We start from the raw sequence: 17,264 nt of genomic DNA on the forward strand, positions 1-17,264 counted from the left end.
TTTATAAAGGAGATGGAACTACTTCTAAGTTAAAGTATTTTCTTTTGATGTGTTGACATGACATTGTCTCATGCTACTTTTGAATATCTATAAGTGAATTTTTCCTTCCCTTCTTTCCTAATGTGCCATATAGATTGTGTTCCCAGTAGAATGTCTGAACTGCAGCGTGCGTGTGTGTATGTGTTTGTGTGTCTTAATGTGCGCTTGCCAATATAATGTAGACAGAGAAAATGCCTTCACAAAGGTATGTAACCTCACAGATCAATCCTCTTAACTGAGCTTTAGCTTTCGAGGTTGCACTCACAGGTCAGCTGCCTGTCGTTATGGAAGAATCTGGGGTTCAACCATGTCACCTGTCACTATCGACACAGGTATACTGTTAATGTAAAGGAACAGACATCATAAAGCAGGCAGTTTTACACATTTGTTTGAGTGCATCAGTGCTAAAATCAATCAAACAGATTCTTTGCTTTAGACCACGTCAGAATGACACTTACAAAGAGCAATCTGAAGACGTTAGTCCTGGATATAACAGATAAATTCCCTTCTAACAAGAAATATGAACTGAAAAAACATTTTTGTATTCGATGAGTTTGGACGCCTTTTCCACCATTTCTGCACTCCTCTTCCAGGTCACAGGTAGGGAGTCGGACTTTGGGTCAGACTGAGAATCGGAGGGGCCCTGAAAAGAGGCTAACCACAAGGCGGAATCATTGTTCCCTCACTCCAGGTATGAAATGTGTGTCCTTTTGGCCTCCCTCTAATGGCAGGGCGTTCTCATTCAGCTTATGCTCTATTTGTGGAAGTATCCATGGTGATAATGATTTGCAGTCATGGGAAAGAGGCGGATGGACAAGTGGACGGGTCTATTTGGCACACATGGTGAGATCTCCGCTCTCCCAGGCCCAGTTTATTTACCAATTCAAACAGGAGTAGGGCGGGGGGAGTGGGTTAAATATTGATAAGGGCAAGAGGATAAGAATGAGGAAAAAAGGTTCCAGAAAAACATAGAAAATAAAGGAAGGAAATGAGTTGCACGGCGATAACGAGACCAAAGGGCTGACACAGAGCTCTCCTAAAATGGCGAAAGCTGCTCCCTCTTGCTTCCCTTGCTGTTTTACAATAGAGGCCATTACACATCCAGCAGTAATGATACAGTTTACGAAAAATAATAACATTAAAGAAAAGAGTACCTGCACACCAGAGACACACAGCAAACAACATGTCAAGGGTGTTTCTCCATGAAGAGAAAGTGTGTACTACTATTGATTGTGCACTGCAGCAGCAGACATAAAGGGACTTCTGGAAGGGAGAGAGGGAGGAGAACAGGGGACAGGGTGGGACAACAGCAACACTTAACTGAAAGCAACTGTTGGAGACCATAGATAGCAATACACACACACATTTAAAATCATAACCAGATTGTATACCCTCTCAGCCGGGGGCCTGTTTGGAGCAGAGAAAAGGTGTTAGCTTCAGCACAAACCTGCTCCTCCCTCTGTCCATAGCACGAGTACTCTCCACTGCGGGGGATTTAGCAACCGCAGTCCAGAGAAGATAACAGAGACGAGAGACGAGAGACGAGAGACCAGACCGTCCATCATCAACCAATCAAAGCAGATGTCAAGATGAAAGAGTCCCAAAGGGGATCCAAACGTTATCTCACTGCTGTCCCATGACCAGGGACAAAGAAATAAAGCGTCCCTGTTTGCGCTGATGCTTTAGAGTTGCACTTTTATTCTTGACAATTGAGGACAATGTGGCATCAAATGTTGCATCAAATGGAAAACGTCAAATCCAATGCTGACAACTTCCTGCCTTGCTTGCGTCGTAACACACTGTGGAACTGGCGGAATCAAGGACTCTGAACAGTTATGAACTCTGGTGGAACATCAGTTCAGATTCTGTTTCCCAAATCAGGCAGCAAAGTGTAGCTGGTTTCCAGGCATCCAGGGATCAATTAACCGATCACTCAATGCAAAGGTTGGACACTCGTCGTCTATTATCCTGATCTGGGAGGTAAAACTGGGGTGTCGACGACAGAGAATGAAGATGTAAAAGAGACAGAGAGAGAGTTTGCTTGGCTTGGTGCTGTCCGGCCGGGTAGATAACTGAAGGTCAGAAGGAGGGTGTGATGTGCTGTTAGTCACACCGGGCTCCGAAATACCGCAGGCCCAGGGAGACTGGGCGAGCTCTCGGCCCACACCTCAGCTCAGCACCTATCTCCCATCCTCCGCTCTCTGCCACAACACTCTTCTCCTCTCATTTCATAACCTCCTGGTTTTTCCCCATTCTCCCTGCGTCCGTGACATACATCCTAATGCTGGTGTGTATCCTCCCCTTTCTCATTGTAACCCCTTTAATCCCGCTGACCTGACGATGGCTCAGTAAGCAAACTGATTGTGTGTGTCTATTCATTGAATGTGTTGTAACTAAGGGGTCAGGTCAGTCTCAATAATTGCAAATGCACACAGAGAGACTCACAAATGCAAACACACAGATTCACAAATGTGCCCAGAACAATTCACAAATTAATTTGATTTACAAATGCACGCAGGACGATTCACAAATACATTCCACACATAAATAAATTACAATTTGTTTGTGAATCGCTACACATTTGTTTGTGGGTTTTTGAGACTCCCCTGCCGTGGCTCGATTCGCAAATACGTTTTTTTCAACATAGACCTATCTGTAGCCAATCAGATGTCTTGACCATTTCTCACCGAGCAACCAGTGATGGAGGATGTATCCAGATCTGATTCCAGTATTATAATTTACTTTACTTTATTTGATACCAAGTTGAATTCAGTCCAGAGGTACCCAATCTAGGGGTCGGGGCACCTCCAGTTTGTCACAAGATACATCTAACGAGGAAAAAGAGGAGAACAAGTTCTGATACACAAATTAGGATTCATATTTTGTATCTCGTTTAGCTTAAAGCAGTTATTTCAATGAAATCATCTGAAAGGAAGTGCCCCGTTAAGAAACTGCTCTCTTGTACAGGGGAAAAGACAACACGGTTTGGAGATTAATTTTGAACAGTGTATTTCACTAGTTCATGTGAGTGTGTTTAAAGTAAAAGAAAAATACATTTTCAAAGTAGAAACTAACTAAGCTGTAAAATTAATTACATAGATATATTTTTTTAAGGAAGGAATCGTGGAAAGAATATCAACTATATTTTGAAGTTGATCAATGAGTCTAACAAGTACTGAGTCAATTTGCTTTGTGACTTTCAACCCTGAACCTGAATTTTAATTCAAATATTGGCGTCCATATGGGCCACTGAACAAAGACCAAACCTTTTAAAATGTTATTACCACCCTTTACTTACACATAGTGCACACAGTTTGACCAACCCAAACTGTTTTTTAATTCATGCATTGTAACAGAAGGACATCAAAAGGGTCGATCGTCAGATGCTGTCAATAAAGATGCAGTTATTATTGGTGCATTTGCAGGACAAACCTTTTGTGTTAATGAGGTAGACAAGTGGCCCTGGCTTTGGAGAAGCTGAGCCCCAGAGGGTCACCTGGCTTGTTTTGTTGTTACCTTCGTATTGAAAATGCGGAAGGTTATGTTTTGATCGCCATTTATTTATTTATTTGTATGCGTGTTCCTCGCATAACACAAAAAGTATTAAACCGAATCGCATGAAATTTGGTGGGATTGGTTATTATCCGGGGACCATTTGATTAGATTTTGAGATCGATCGGGTCAAAGGTCAAGGTCACACTTCTTTTTACCATAGCACGGTCAATTGTTATCCAATTGGCATGCAACTAATGCCAACATGTTCATAATTCAATGTCCAATCTTGTGATATGTGAAGGTATGCGCTCTACCGAGTGCCCGTTCTAGTTTTGTCTGTTTTTGGAAAGATTGCGTATAATCTGCAGCTCACAGCTGAAGGTAACCCGTTGTTTAAAGATTAAGCCCGTTCTTACGGCAGAACAAGCTGACCCAAATCGTTGATGTCAGGAGGAGGCATGAAAGAAAACACATCATACTGTATTGTTAGTCATGTTTATGTGGATTTGTGTGTGAATAACGCACACCTGCTTGTGTGTCAGGGAAAATATTTCTGCTGAGGCCCTCGCTGCAGCCTCGGGGCCAGCGTCATGTGTGAGTGTTGGAAGATCCTGTGGAGAGAGTAGAGTATTGTGTTTCTATTTTATTTATTAGCCTCTTATATAAGCAGCAGCAGGGGGCAGGGACACCAAGCTATGAAATACAGTCAGGCTACACAGAGTTAGACTGGTAGAATCAAATTAGGTGAACAAAGAAAATTTACCAGACCGGAAAAAAACAAGTCCGTGAAATTAAATGGGAGCTACACATAAGAAAGCGAAGAAAAAACATGATATTGTACATTTATTGCAAACAGACTGTAATTCATCCTTTTTAGCAAAGGAAGAAAAAAACTTAATGGCTGCACTTTTTGTATTTCTTTGTTTTATGGTTTTACAGTTACACATGTGTTCCTCTGACATGAAAAATAATGCAAAATTGTTTGTTGTTGAATAAACCCTGTAAATAAACAAATGTCTAGTGCCGTGTCAGAATATGTTCTGCCTCTATACTAGGACGAGGTACAAAACATTGGTAAACTTTGATATTCCAGATATGAGGAATCCCGGCATTGAAACCGAATGAGTCAACGACAGAATATATTATATCGTATTACCTGAGGATCTAATCAAAACAGGTGTACACGTGTAGTATCTGGATGCACCAGGGCTTCAGAGCAGGCAAACAAAGAGGAGGCTGCGACTGTTTACTTCCACAAGCAGTTGGCACAAAACTGACCCGCCGGCTCCGCTCCCCTCGAGACTCAATGGCAGAACACTGCCAAGGTACCCCTGAACAACACCAGTCAATCCAAGCGTGTTTCTCTGTATGTGTGTGTGTGTGTGGAATCTGCCCTCTTCGCTAGGCTTTGACGCTGCCTGTGCTTCCTTCAAAGAAAATGTGATGTTACGGAGTTCAGGCTCAGGCTGGACGGTGGGGAAACGGGGTATCTGAAGGAAAGAAGGGAGGATACAAAGAACAAAATGAAGGGGGCGGAGAAAAGAACAAAAAAAGAGGGTGCAATGCTGCAGCCCTCCCCGCTGCCTCACCCCCGTCAGCAGTGTTGCCAGGTCCGCGGTTTTTTACTTTTGAAGTGTTGCCGCGGGTTTAATTTTTTGTCCGCTGGTTCGGGTAGACCTATTTTGCATGCAAATTACATGAATGTCTTTAAATAAAAATCCATATTTTAAATGAAATAAAGTACCAAACTGACTCCAGATCAGCACATACACACATTTTATTTATGATAATATACTGTATCTAATTACACAAGGCCATTTTAGGACCTAGGTGAAATAACTCTTTAGGGAAAACTGCTTTTAATGCTGGCATAGGCCTACTAAACATTAGGTGTTACTTTGTAGATATTACAATACATTTGGCAATGCTGTTGGACTTTAAAAGCAGTGTATATGGTTTGGCACGGGCATATTTTGAGTTCTGATATTGGGCTGGTTTTATTGGCCATTGGGCTGGTTTTGTCACACAGACCTGGCAACCCTGAGTGAGAGACGACCCGCAGCAGCACACACACACCTGAGCCTCGCTCAGCGTCTTTTCGCGGCTCTTTTTCGGACCTACAGTTACACGTAAGTACGCCGCATTTTGTCAATGAAGTTACTTAATGAACGGTTTTCAGTTGTATATGTTGGTCAACTGCTTCTATAGTTTACTTTACTTGTGTATAGCATTGTAAAACTGTGTGTTGTTAGCACCGTAAGGTTAGTAGTGGGACGTATTTAATGTATATTGTTGTGTGTTTCACGTGGTCAGCATAAACAGGAAATCATTGACTTGTCTTTATGAATAATATTAGTTTGAATGGGTAATTACTACAGTTCCCCACGTTTAAGATGGGTTCAAGTTCTATGACAAGCAGAATATAGAATAAGGTGGAAAACACTTAGTTTTATTGTCTGTCTGCCTATATCTGTGTAATAAATGAAGCTGTTACCTAGTTATTACAAATGCTCATCACTGTTAACGTGAGGGACTCTGTCTATGCGCTGCGTTGTGTTTTGCTGTGCACAGGAGATGATGAAGAAGACCACCAACTTCTTCCCAGGCAGGAAGGCGGTGTCTTTCCCATCGGGCCTCCGATGAGGCCATGAGGATTAAAACAGATCCCTCGCTTCAGGACAAGTCTCCTGCTCAGGTCCAGCATCGCGTGAACACCAATGCTCTCACCGCGCTCCTTCACCGACAGGAGGTGATGGGGGAGTACGTCCTGCAGTTTGGTAAATACAAGGGGAAATTATTCAGATGGCTCCGAGAAAATGACATTTGCGATTTTAATGTCTCGCTTGCCTTTCCTGATTTGATCTCACTCCTCTCTAGATTCACCATCTCAGAATAAGGCCCCTGTGGACACACGGAGACACACGGTCCTGGATCAAGGTGTGCATTTCTGTGACATTGTTGTAACCACGGAGCTCTCTTCCCTGTCCTCCGATTGTACATGTAATGTTGTTTTGGGTTTTACATCTCTTCCATGTGCAGCTCCTCCCGTCTCTGTCGACGCTTCACCCCAGCTTGCAGCCTCTGTCCCTGGTCGTGATCAGGATGTGGCTCAGTGGCTCTCAGCAGCCGAGGCTGTGGATGAAGGCGGAGCTAGAGGGGTTGGGGCTGTGGCCAGGGTCACGTCCAGTACGCCACCTGATGAACGTCTGTGACGTCATCCACCTCAAGCGGAGCTCATTGACTCGATCTCTGACCTGAAGTCTCCGGAGCACACGCTCATGGAGAGGGTGAGGAACAATTACGTGTTGCCCTGTCTCCACGGTTGTCCTAACCCTCATGTCGCTTCGTCTGGAGTTGGGAGGCCCAGAGTCATCATCGGCACCAGCAGCCAGTACTACATTTTAGCCTCACGTGTAGGGGCTGTAAGAAGCACTGACGAGCCCCAGTGGCTGGAGATGCTGCCGCAGCGCTTCCGTGACATTGTGCCGACTTTCTGACGCACAAAAAGGCCGTCTGCAAGTCAGTGATGGAGAGATGAGGCGCAGCGGTAGGTCACCGGAGGACATGGCCAAGCAGCTGATGGAGACGCTCCATCTCAAGTCCGAGAGAGCTCACCTGGCCTACCTGCTGAGCGTGCAGAACGTCAGGGATGCGGAGGCAGGGCTCTCCGGCCAGAGAACCATCACTGGGCTCCTCAGACAGGCCGACGCTCCAGAGGCATTTGGCGGCTACTCCGATGCTGACGGCTGGTGTGGAGTCTCCATTTCATCCCACCTCACTCTGCTGCTGCAGGGGAGCTTCAGACAGCCGACCACACCCGCAAAGTGGCGAGGAAGGTGGTGATGTGGTCCGGCACCATGTCATCATACGCCGCGATGAACGAGAACTGGATGATCCTGAGCTGATGCTGCAGTCAGAGTGGACCGGTCCCTTCATGCCATGTATGAGGGTCTGAGTCAACGCTACACTGCAGCTGGAGTGGAGAAGGCCGGCTTCCAGCGGGTGGACAGGCATGAAGAACTAGTTTCAGTTTAAAACATAATTTTCTGTTTTTGACTTGGACGTTATATAGTTTAGTTGTCTTGGGTTTTTTTTAATGAAAAGATATAATTAGTTGGAACACTTCAGGTTGATTTATTTTATATTGTAAAATATATTGAGGCTCAATTTGTACTCAATAAATTGTGAGATGTTTTTAGCTGTGAATTTATTTCCCATGTTTTAGGGACTGCTTTGCTGCCTTCAGGGTCCTGCAGGCTGGAGCTCAGGAGCAGCTCTTGTGGGACTGCTGGAGGACCTCAGAGGCATCGTCTGGGAACCTGGAGAACACCAGCGCCTCAAGGACCAAGTTCAACAACGATATAACCATCTAGTTGGACTTGTTCCACTGCATGCGGCGCTTCAGTCTCGGAGCATCACTCTCTCTCCACCTTTCTGCCAGTTCCTCTCTGCAGCCTTCCTCGTTGTGGACCAGGGAGATCTCCAGAGGCTCAAGGAGGCGAACACCTTCTGTGGGATCTCTCCTCCAAATCCCACTCAGCTGCACATGAGAGCGCTGCAGGTGAAGGTGCCACAGCCCCGAGAGCTGCTGCAGAGGGTGGAAGACGTCCTGCTTCACTTCTACCTGGTAAAAGATGCCAATGACCTGCTCCTCTTCAAATCCTCCATGTTAAAGATATGAAAGATTCAGCGGGTGCACATTTTGAGAGGCTGCCTGAGCGACCCTGAGGTGGGGGAGGGAACCCTGTACAGGTTTGGTGGCACCTTGCAGCTGAACTACACCGAGGGAGAGGGAGCTGCTGCACCCATCTGGATCCCTGAGAGAGGCCCCTCTCAGCAGGAGGGCTTCCACTTTCACCAAGCCCAGTGGGTCACAGGGAACCGGGTTTCCTGTGAAGTAAGTAAGTAAGTAATTTATTTTCCATAAGTACATACATAACGTGGACATACTGACAGACATTAACAACAGAAAAAATGTACGAATGGAGGACCGTCCAAAGACCGAGGTCTGTAGGCTCCTCTGAGATGAGGTGTTGGACGGCCCCACCCCGAACCCTTTAGCCCCGCCCCTCCCAACTACTACAGGCACACAGACAGTACACACACGGATCAAAACATAAAATGTCGTGCAACAACAACAACAACAAAACCAGAACAGGAAAAAGAAAACCAAAAGAAAGAGACAAATGTGAACTACTGATAACTTAGGAAGAAAAAAAAAATATCACGAACATCAAATTATGTATATACATTTTATTTTAAATATCTTTCCTCCATTGTACTGTGCCGCCAGGCTGTATATCAATATTAATAACTTTCAAAATGAAGTGAGATGGCGTTTAAGGCGAGAACCAAATGCCTTGGTGGTGGATGCTGATTTGACCTCGTCCGGAATTTGGCTCCAGAGCTTTGGACCTCTACAGATGAAGCTTTTAAATACAATGTCGACTGTATGTTTATTTATATGTGAACTATTCCAGGCGCAGGCCATGACAGGGGTGGTGCGCTGGAACTTCCGGAGACTGGTTGACCTGAAGCTGCCCGGTGTGGAGCTGCCAGCCTTGTTCGACCCCGTGTTGATAGCAGAGCTGAACAATTTGTCTGCAAAGGTGACGGCAAAGGCAAAATATCCAGCGCTGCAGGTCACCAACGGAGACACAGGAGAGAGATTCGGTCTGGACTATGGAGCGTTGCTGTCGTCCTGTTCCTCTCAACTGGGACAAGCACAAGACACAGCCAAGCATAGCCGCTGCGGTCGCCAAGGAGACGGAGCATCCTGCAGCTGTAGAGGCCACAGACCGTCAGGTAATCCAGATAAATGACCAGTCAATTATCAATAATCATGATCAGATTGTGAATACTTATTGTCCTCTCCGTGTGACGCTTCATTTCAGGAGACCAGTGCCACTGTGAGGGAAGCTCCATCCAGTCTTGTGCCCATCCTGTCCTTCCACGAGGTCTGGACGTAAAGTTCCAGCCGCCCTGGAGGCCGTCGTCTGCTCCAGGTAAATTAAACCCCGACCACCCTCATATGGACTTTGCACTGAGAACCAGCCGTGTAAATAAAAGACAGAATAACAAGACAATCGTCTTAATATATTGTTTATTTACAATAATCCTGAAAATATAAAAAAACACATTACCATATAATTGTATTCAATTCAATTCAGTTTATTTGTATAGCCCAATTTCACAAATTACAAATTTGTCTCGGAGTGCTTTACAATCTGTACACATAGACATCCCTGCCCCAAAACCTCACATCGGACCAGGAAAAACTCCCAAATAACCCTTCAGGGGGAAAAAAAGGGAAGAAACCTGGAGGAGAGCAACAGAGGAGGATCCCTCTCCTAGGATGGACAGATGCAATAGATGTAATGTGTACAGAAGGACAGATTTAGAGTTAAAATACATTCAATGAATATGACAGAGTGTATGAATAGTTCATAGTAGGCATATTCCACGATGGAGACCTCCACGATCCATCAGGCAGATGGCGGTGGGGAGGAGGAGTGGGCGGAGTCTCAACAGGACAGTGGCGTAGTCATGAGCAGGAATTCCACGACCCAGACGATCCATCAGGCAGATAGGATCTATGCCGTCTCATAGGGTCCGATGACCCCATGAGACGTAAAGTCAAAAGGACTTCCGGGGAGAAAGCAGAGTTAGTAACGTGTGATTGAGAGATGAAAATTCATCCTTAAGGAGAGAAAAAAAGAGGAGATAGGTACTCAGTGCATCCTAAACGTCCCCCGGCAGCTATAAGCCTATAGCAGCATATCAAGGGGCTGGACCAGGGCAAACCTGATTCAGCCCTAACTATAAGCTCTGTCAAAGAGGAAGGTCTTAAGTCTACTCTTAAACGAGGTGACTGTGTCTGCCTCCCGGACTGAAATTGGAAGCTGGTTCCATAAAAGAGGAGCTTGATAACTAAAGGCTCTGGCTCCCATTCTACTTTTTAAGACTCTAGGAACTACAAGTAGTCCCGCATTTGAGCGTAGCTCTCTAGTTGGGCAATATGGTACGACAAGCTCCTTAAGATATGATGGAGCATCACCAATCAAGGCTTTGTAGGTTAAGAGAAGAATTTTAAAAGTGATTCTTGATTTTACTGGGAGCCAGTGCAGAGCAGCTAGTGCAGGAGTGATGTGATCTCTTTTCTTAGTTTTAGTGAGAACACGAGCTGCAGCATTCTGGATCAACTGAGGGACCTAAGAGATTTATTAGAGCAGCCTGCTAATAAGGAGTTGCAGTAATCCAGTCTCAAGTAACGAACGTGAACCAATTTTTCTGCATCTTTTGAGACAAGATGTGCCTGATTTTTGAAATATTACGAGATGAAAGAATGCAGTCCTTGAGATTTGCTTTACGTGGGAGTTAAAGGTCACGTCCCGATCAAAGATAACGCCAAGATTCTTTACAGTGGTGTTGGATGCCAGGGCAATGCCGTCTACAGAATCCACATCACCAGATAATTGATCTCTGAGGTGCTCAGGGCCGATTAAAATTACTTCGGTTTTGTCTGAGTTTAACATCAAGAAGTTGCAGGTCATCCATGTTTCTATGTCTTTAAGACATGCTTGAATTTACAGAGTTGGTTGCTCTCCTCTGGTTTTATCGATAAATATAGTTGAGTGTCATCTGCATAACAATGAAAGTTTATGGAGTGTTTCCTGATAATATTGCCCAAAGGAAGCATGTATAAGGTAAATAAAATTGGTCCAAGCACAGAACCTTGTGGAACTCCGTGATTAACGTTGGTGGTTATCGAGGCGTCATCGTTTACAAATACAAACTGAGATCGATCTGATAAATAGGATTTAAACCAAATTAGTGCCGTGCCTGAAATGCCAATCGACTGCTCCAGTCTCTGTAACAGGATGTCATGGTCAATGGTGTCGAATGCAGCACTAAGGTCTAACAAGACCAGGACAGAGAGGAGTCCTTTATCTGCTGCCATTAAGAGGTCATTTGTAATTTTCACCAGTGCCGTCTCGGTGCTGTGGTGTTTTCTAAATCCTGATTGAAATTTCTCAAATAAACTATTATGATGTAGAAAGTCGACAACTGATTTGCGACCACTTTCTCAAGGATCTTGGAGAGGAAGGAGGTTAGAGATCGGTCTGTAGTTAGCCAATACCTCTGGAGCCAGAGTGGGCTTCTACAGGAGAGGTTTAATAACAGCCACCTTGAAGGAGTGTGGTACGTGGCCTGTTAGCAGAGACACATTGATAATATCTAATAGAGCCGCCAATTAAAGGCAAACGTCTTTAAGCAGCCTCGTCGGGATGGGGTCCAAGAGACAGGTAGACGTGTTCAAGTAGAAACCGTTGAAAATAATTGGTCACGGTTGATAGGAGAAAATCCTCCAAATATACACCAGGGCATACAGCGGTTTCCAAGGCCATTCCACTTGAGGACAGATTGGCACTGGTTATGGGCAAGAGATTATTAATCTTGTCCCTAATAGTTAAAATCTTTTCATTAAAGAAGTTCATAAAGTCATTACCACTAAGGTTTATAGGAATGCTCGGCTCCACAGAGCTGTGACTCTCTGTCAGCCTGGCTACAGTGCTGAAGAGAAACCTGGGGTTGTTTTATTTTTCTATTATTGATGAGTAATAGGCTGCTCTGGCATTACGGAGGGCCTTCTTATATGTTTTAAGACTATCTCGCCAAACTAAGCGGGATTCTTCGAGATTAGTTGAACGCCATATGCGTTCAAGCTTTAAATGACGTTTGCTTCAGTTTGCGGGTCTGAGGGTTATACCAGGAGCAAACCTCCTCTTCCTCACTGTCTTCTTCTTCAGAGGGCTATCGAGTCCAGTGTCATTCTCAGAGAGCCTATGGCACTGTCAACAAGATGATCAATCTGGGACGGACTAAAGTTAGACCAGGAGTCCTCTGTTATATTGAGGCGTGGTATCGGATCAAATACAGAAGGAATCGCTTTAAATTTAGCTACAGCACTATCAGTTAGACATCTAGTGTAAAACTTTTGACTAACGGAGTACACTCCGTAGTATAAATTCAAAAGTTATGAGGTTGTGGTCTGACAGAAGAGGATTCTGTGGGAAGACGTTCAAATGCTCAATGTCAACGCCATAAGTAAGAACAAGATCAAGCGTGTGGCCAAAGCTGTGAGTGGGTTTCTGTACTCTCTGACAGAAGCCAATCGAGTCCAACAAGGAGATGAATGCAGCACTAAGGCAATCATTATCAACATCCACATGGATATTAAAATCTCCAACAATAATAACTTTATCGGTTTTAAGAACCAAACTTGATATAAATTCTGAGAATTCAGATATAAACTCTGAATATGGACCTGGTGGCGGTACAGAATCACAAATCGAATTGGCTGTAGTGTTTTCCAGGTTGGATGTGAAAGACTAAGAACAAGGCTTTCAAATGAGGTGTAGTGTAATTTTGGTTGAGGATTAATTAATAGGCTCGATTCAAAGATGGCTGCTACTCCACCTCCTCGACCGGTGCCTCGAGGAATGTGAGTATTAATATGACTTGGAGGAGTCGATTCATTCAGGCAGACATATTCTTCATGGCTCAGCCAGGTTTCAGTTAGGCAACATAAATCAATGTGATTATCTGATATTAAATCATTCAGTAACACAGCTTTAGATGACAGAGATCGAATATTTAGGAGACCACATTTAATAGACCTATTTTGTTGCACTGCTGAAATAATTCTCCCAAGAAACACTGTAATCAACATGTGCTTTATACGCTGTATTTATCGACAGCACCGCTGCCCGTATCCTCCTCTCCATATAGCCGCTCGCACCGGACCGATGAAAACAGGAGGCATCGTCCAGGTGCTGGACTACGGCCGGTGGACAGAAGGTGCCATCGACGGGCTTCTGATTAAACACCACGGAGCTCCACGCATGCTGCAGCAGGTGGATGACGACTACGCCGCCATGGTCCAGAGGGGGTGCACTGACCCTCACAGTTTGTTACATCCGACCACATGCCAACATATCTCCAGATATGTTAAGCATCTGGCCAAAAGAAAACCCACCAGCTCCTCTCTGAACACCAGCCCAGAGAAGGTGTTGGAGACACAGCAGCTGTGGCAGAGCTTGACCACCGGCAGCCAAACGGTCAGTGTGCCGGTCATCACCATGCCTCCTGCAACCGTCAACCCTCCAGCTGTGGCTCCTCTCAAGGAGGAGTCACTGAGCCGGGATGCAGTGGAGAAGATGGTGGCTGAGATCCTGGACAAGCAGCAGCAGCAACATCCGCAGCAGAAGATGACGAGGAACTGTCCAGCCTGCGCTCAGCCAAAGTCCCGCTACCTTGCCGACGGTTCCTCGGTTCATTTATTCTTCCAGACCAAGACAGTTAAAGATTTCTACTGCTCCACCAAGGTCTTTAAGACGTATGAATGCGAAGGCCTGAGAGACCCCCGCATGTCCTTTGAGGACTTTGCAGCGTCTCCTTTCTTTGAGCGTGAGCTGGAGGCCGCCAAGCAGAGGGGGGCCGAGTGGAAGAAGGTGAAGGAAGAAGAGGAATAAGAGGAAGTCGGCGGAGCCGCTGCCGACAGGTCGCCTGTGCCGCTGAGGCAAGGCCCCGGCAGCCCTCATGTTCACAGCTGCTTCCCCGGGGTGTTGGGGAAGTACGTCTACTGCCCCTCCAGGGTGTTCTCCCTGTACAAGGACCAGGGCATGGGGAAGGAGATGGCCTGGGGGGACTTCACACAGTCCGATTTCTATGAGGCGGAGAGAGACAGATGGGTCACAGAGAGGAAGAAGAGACCACACACATATATAGTATTAGTAATACTAATTAAATGATACAATAAGAATTATTGGACGAATATAAGCAGCATTATTGCATTGATATTGATTGCAAATATATATGTCCAGTACATGAGAATGTATATAATTATTGTTTTGGAATAAATATCGATATTTTACTAGAATAAATACAATTATTGCTGTATATAAATATTATATAATAATGTAAATATATATAAAATGTGTATCCATCCTGACATTTGAAAAGCTAAAACCAGGTCATGTTGCTGATTGTTTCAGCACTTATATTATAAATATGATTTTGAATACACTACTCTGTGTATATGTCTATATATATATATGGTTGTTTTATTATATGTATAATAATGTAATAATTATGTATGCATGTACATATATACTTATATGGGATTCACATGTTCATTTCATTGGTTTTATATTTTTTATTTGTTCATTTTAGACTTCAGTTGTGTTTTATATATATATGGATATATATATATATACTGTATTTAATTAGTTTTGTTTTCATTTGTTTTATATTATTTCTTTTCATTTTAGAATTCAGCTGTGTTTATATGTGTGTATATATATATTCACAAATCCCATCAACCATTCTGTGAATCTCGACAAACCTCCCTACCAGGGGGGGGTGTGAGGGATTCTTATGGCAGAGACACACAGGTGACTCAAACCGAACCCCCCCCCACCTGCAGAAGGTGTAGGTGATTCTACACCCGGGAAAGTGTAGGAAAATTGCCTACAAACCCCCCCCCCCCCCGTGTGTCGGCAATGGCCGACACTCAGGGGAGGGCAGGCAAATCCCTAGAACCTTCGCCAACTGCCTTCTACGGGACTCACAGATCCGCCCCACTCCTTTCAATGAAGGAGCAGTGCCGCCTGCTGGAAATCACTAGTATTACATACTCTGGTTTGCTGCTCCGTTACGTCACAGGTGACTTCAAAGCACAGAACCAGTTAGAACTGGTGGGTTGAGTGACGTCACAATGCTCGCTTCAAAGACTTCTCTAAACTACCGATGCGATATATCTTTGGCCACAAGTCTTTGGGGGCGCTGTTTCCCCCCTGGACACGAGGCAAAGAGACCCCGTATGTTACCCTTTGAGTGAGTCAGTGCTGACTGTGTAGCAGAGCCTCCCTCTCTCTCCTCTTCCGGTCCCCTCGCTTCCCCACTCTGTACTGGGTGGAATTGGGTTTACATAACCAACTGCAGTCTGAGATAACGCACCACTACTGACAACAGCTTCTCTTTAAAGGCCACAAAGACACACAACCTTTAACATAAACACTCACAGCAGGTGCTTTATGTAGCTTAGCATGCGCTATGCTTCTTCTCACCGCGCTGGGCCGCAAACACGTACACGCGCAAGGCCCAAAAGCCAACGCTGCACAGTAGCCTACAACTCGCCCTCAGCTTCAGTTGCACAGCAACCTCATTCCAGACACGCGGCTTCATTATGACTTTTCAGGGAACTAGTCTCTGATTCCACTCAGGAAACACCAAAGGCAATGATGCAGTCTAAACCTCTCTCACAACGACCCCCTGCCACGGCACTGGAGGAGTCTGAATCCCCAACACTCACAGCAGTCTGTGGCCTCGGCATTGCAGAGTCGGTGCAGCAGAGAGGTCATTGTCGAGAGAGAACGCTGACAATTTATGTAACTCTTACTTCATTTTAAGCAGGGCTCTCAAGTTTTGAAGACAGGCAAGCGTGACATTTCCATCAGCACCCGATTCTCACCTGTGCGAGCATTGCAGCTGAGCGTTGCACGCGCCGACATCGAGCCGAGAAGAGTTGTTGACGGGGGGGGGGCTAGTGACTATTTATTTGCTCCATCCCAATGCGCGCAGACCGGCGTCGGAGCTCTGCAGCGGACCAATCGATCGGCGTATTGAGCACCCCTGCATTCAAGAATTAAATAGCCGAGAGCTTTTTTCAGCGTGAGGAATACGATGTGTGGCGGGAGTGCGTGAGTTAAGACCGAAATGCGTGAGTCTCACGCTCAATGCGTGAGACTTGAGAGCCCTGTTTTAAGTGGTTTTTTTTACACCAGTTTCATATTCGGGGTAGCTTCAGCTCGCTCTGATTGTACAGGGCTGGGGGAGAGGTCAGATACAAGGGGTGTTATCTATCTCAGGGACCCCACTTACATGCTCAGCCATGTGCTGGTTGCATGTGAGAGAGAGACAGAGACAGACACGTCATCCTGGGTGAACCTGAATCACTCAGTGACTGTTCTCTACATTCTCTCTTACTCTGTGGCTCAAAGGAGATCAAGTCACAATACCTCACCGACCTCACTTCATACTAACAACTGGAGCACTGACACCTAAACATTCTTCAAATTTCTTCTATTAAATATTTGACAATCATCACAGTATATTTTGTGTTACAATAGTTTTTCTTTTGATGCAGGTTTTGGTTGAAATACAAAAGGCCACAAAGACAGCATTTACTTGTTAAACATAATGTTAGTAAATAATGAATAAATAAACTAGATTGGGCTCTGTCTTCTAGTTGTAGCTGTCTGACAGTGGTGGAAGGTAGACAATGAAGTGGGCAGCAAGGCCAACTTGTATCTTTAAAGAGCCATAACTCCCAGCTCGGGCTCTTCTCCTTCCGTTTTAGTCTGGAGGAGGATCTTCACTTACCAGTTGAGATTCGTCCCCCTAAGGTGCACGTTCTCATCCACATGAACTGCAAAGCTTAACTGGCACACTGGTCGAGGCCATGCAGGCGTTTCGTTATGCAAGTAAGCGACAGTTGCCGTTACGCCATTTACCCAATTTATTCTCAAATCAATCTACTGCACTTTTCCCTTTAACCTGTGTTTTGTTTGTAAACTAGACAAAGCAGTACGTTTCATGAACTCACAACGGCCCGAGTCATGCATATGAATCATAATGCTAATAAAGATATTTTAAAAAGGGGTCTC

At 45.0% G+C, this 17,264-nt stretch overlaps 1 protein-coding gene across 1 annotated transcript; it reads left to right on the forward strand.

The window, feature by feature from the left end:
- The first annotated feature begins 9,518 nt into the window (after positions 1-9,518).
- On the forward strand, positions 9,519-17,260 carry LOC130192896 (uncharacterized). The gene is made up of 2 exons (XM_056413092.1): positions 9,519-9,539; positions 13,296-17,260. Exon 2 carries the CDS (start codon positions 13,344-13,346, stop codon positions 14,067-14,069), a length of 726 nt encoding a protein of 241 aa, XP_056269067.1. The 5' UTR covers positions 9,519-9,539; positions 13,296-13,343; the 3' UTR covers positions 14,070-17,260.
- Positions 17,261-17,264: the final 4 nt, after the last annotated feature.

The sequence above is a fragment of the Pseudoliparis swirei genome, chromosome 4 (genome assembly GCF_029220125.1).
Source record: "Pseudoliparis swirei isolate HS2019 ecotype Mariana Trench chromosome 4, NWPU_hadal_v1, whole genome shotgun sequence".
Classification (NCBI taxonomy): domain Eukaryota; kingdom Metazoa; phylum Chordata; class Actinopteri; order Perciformes; family Liparidae; genus Pseudoliparis; species Pseudoliparis swirei.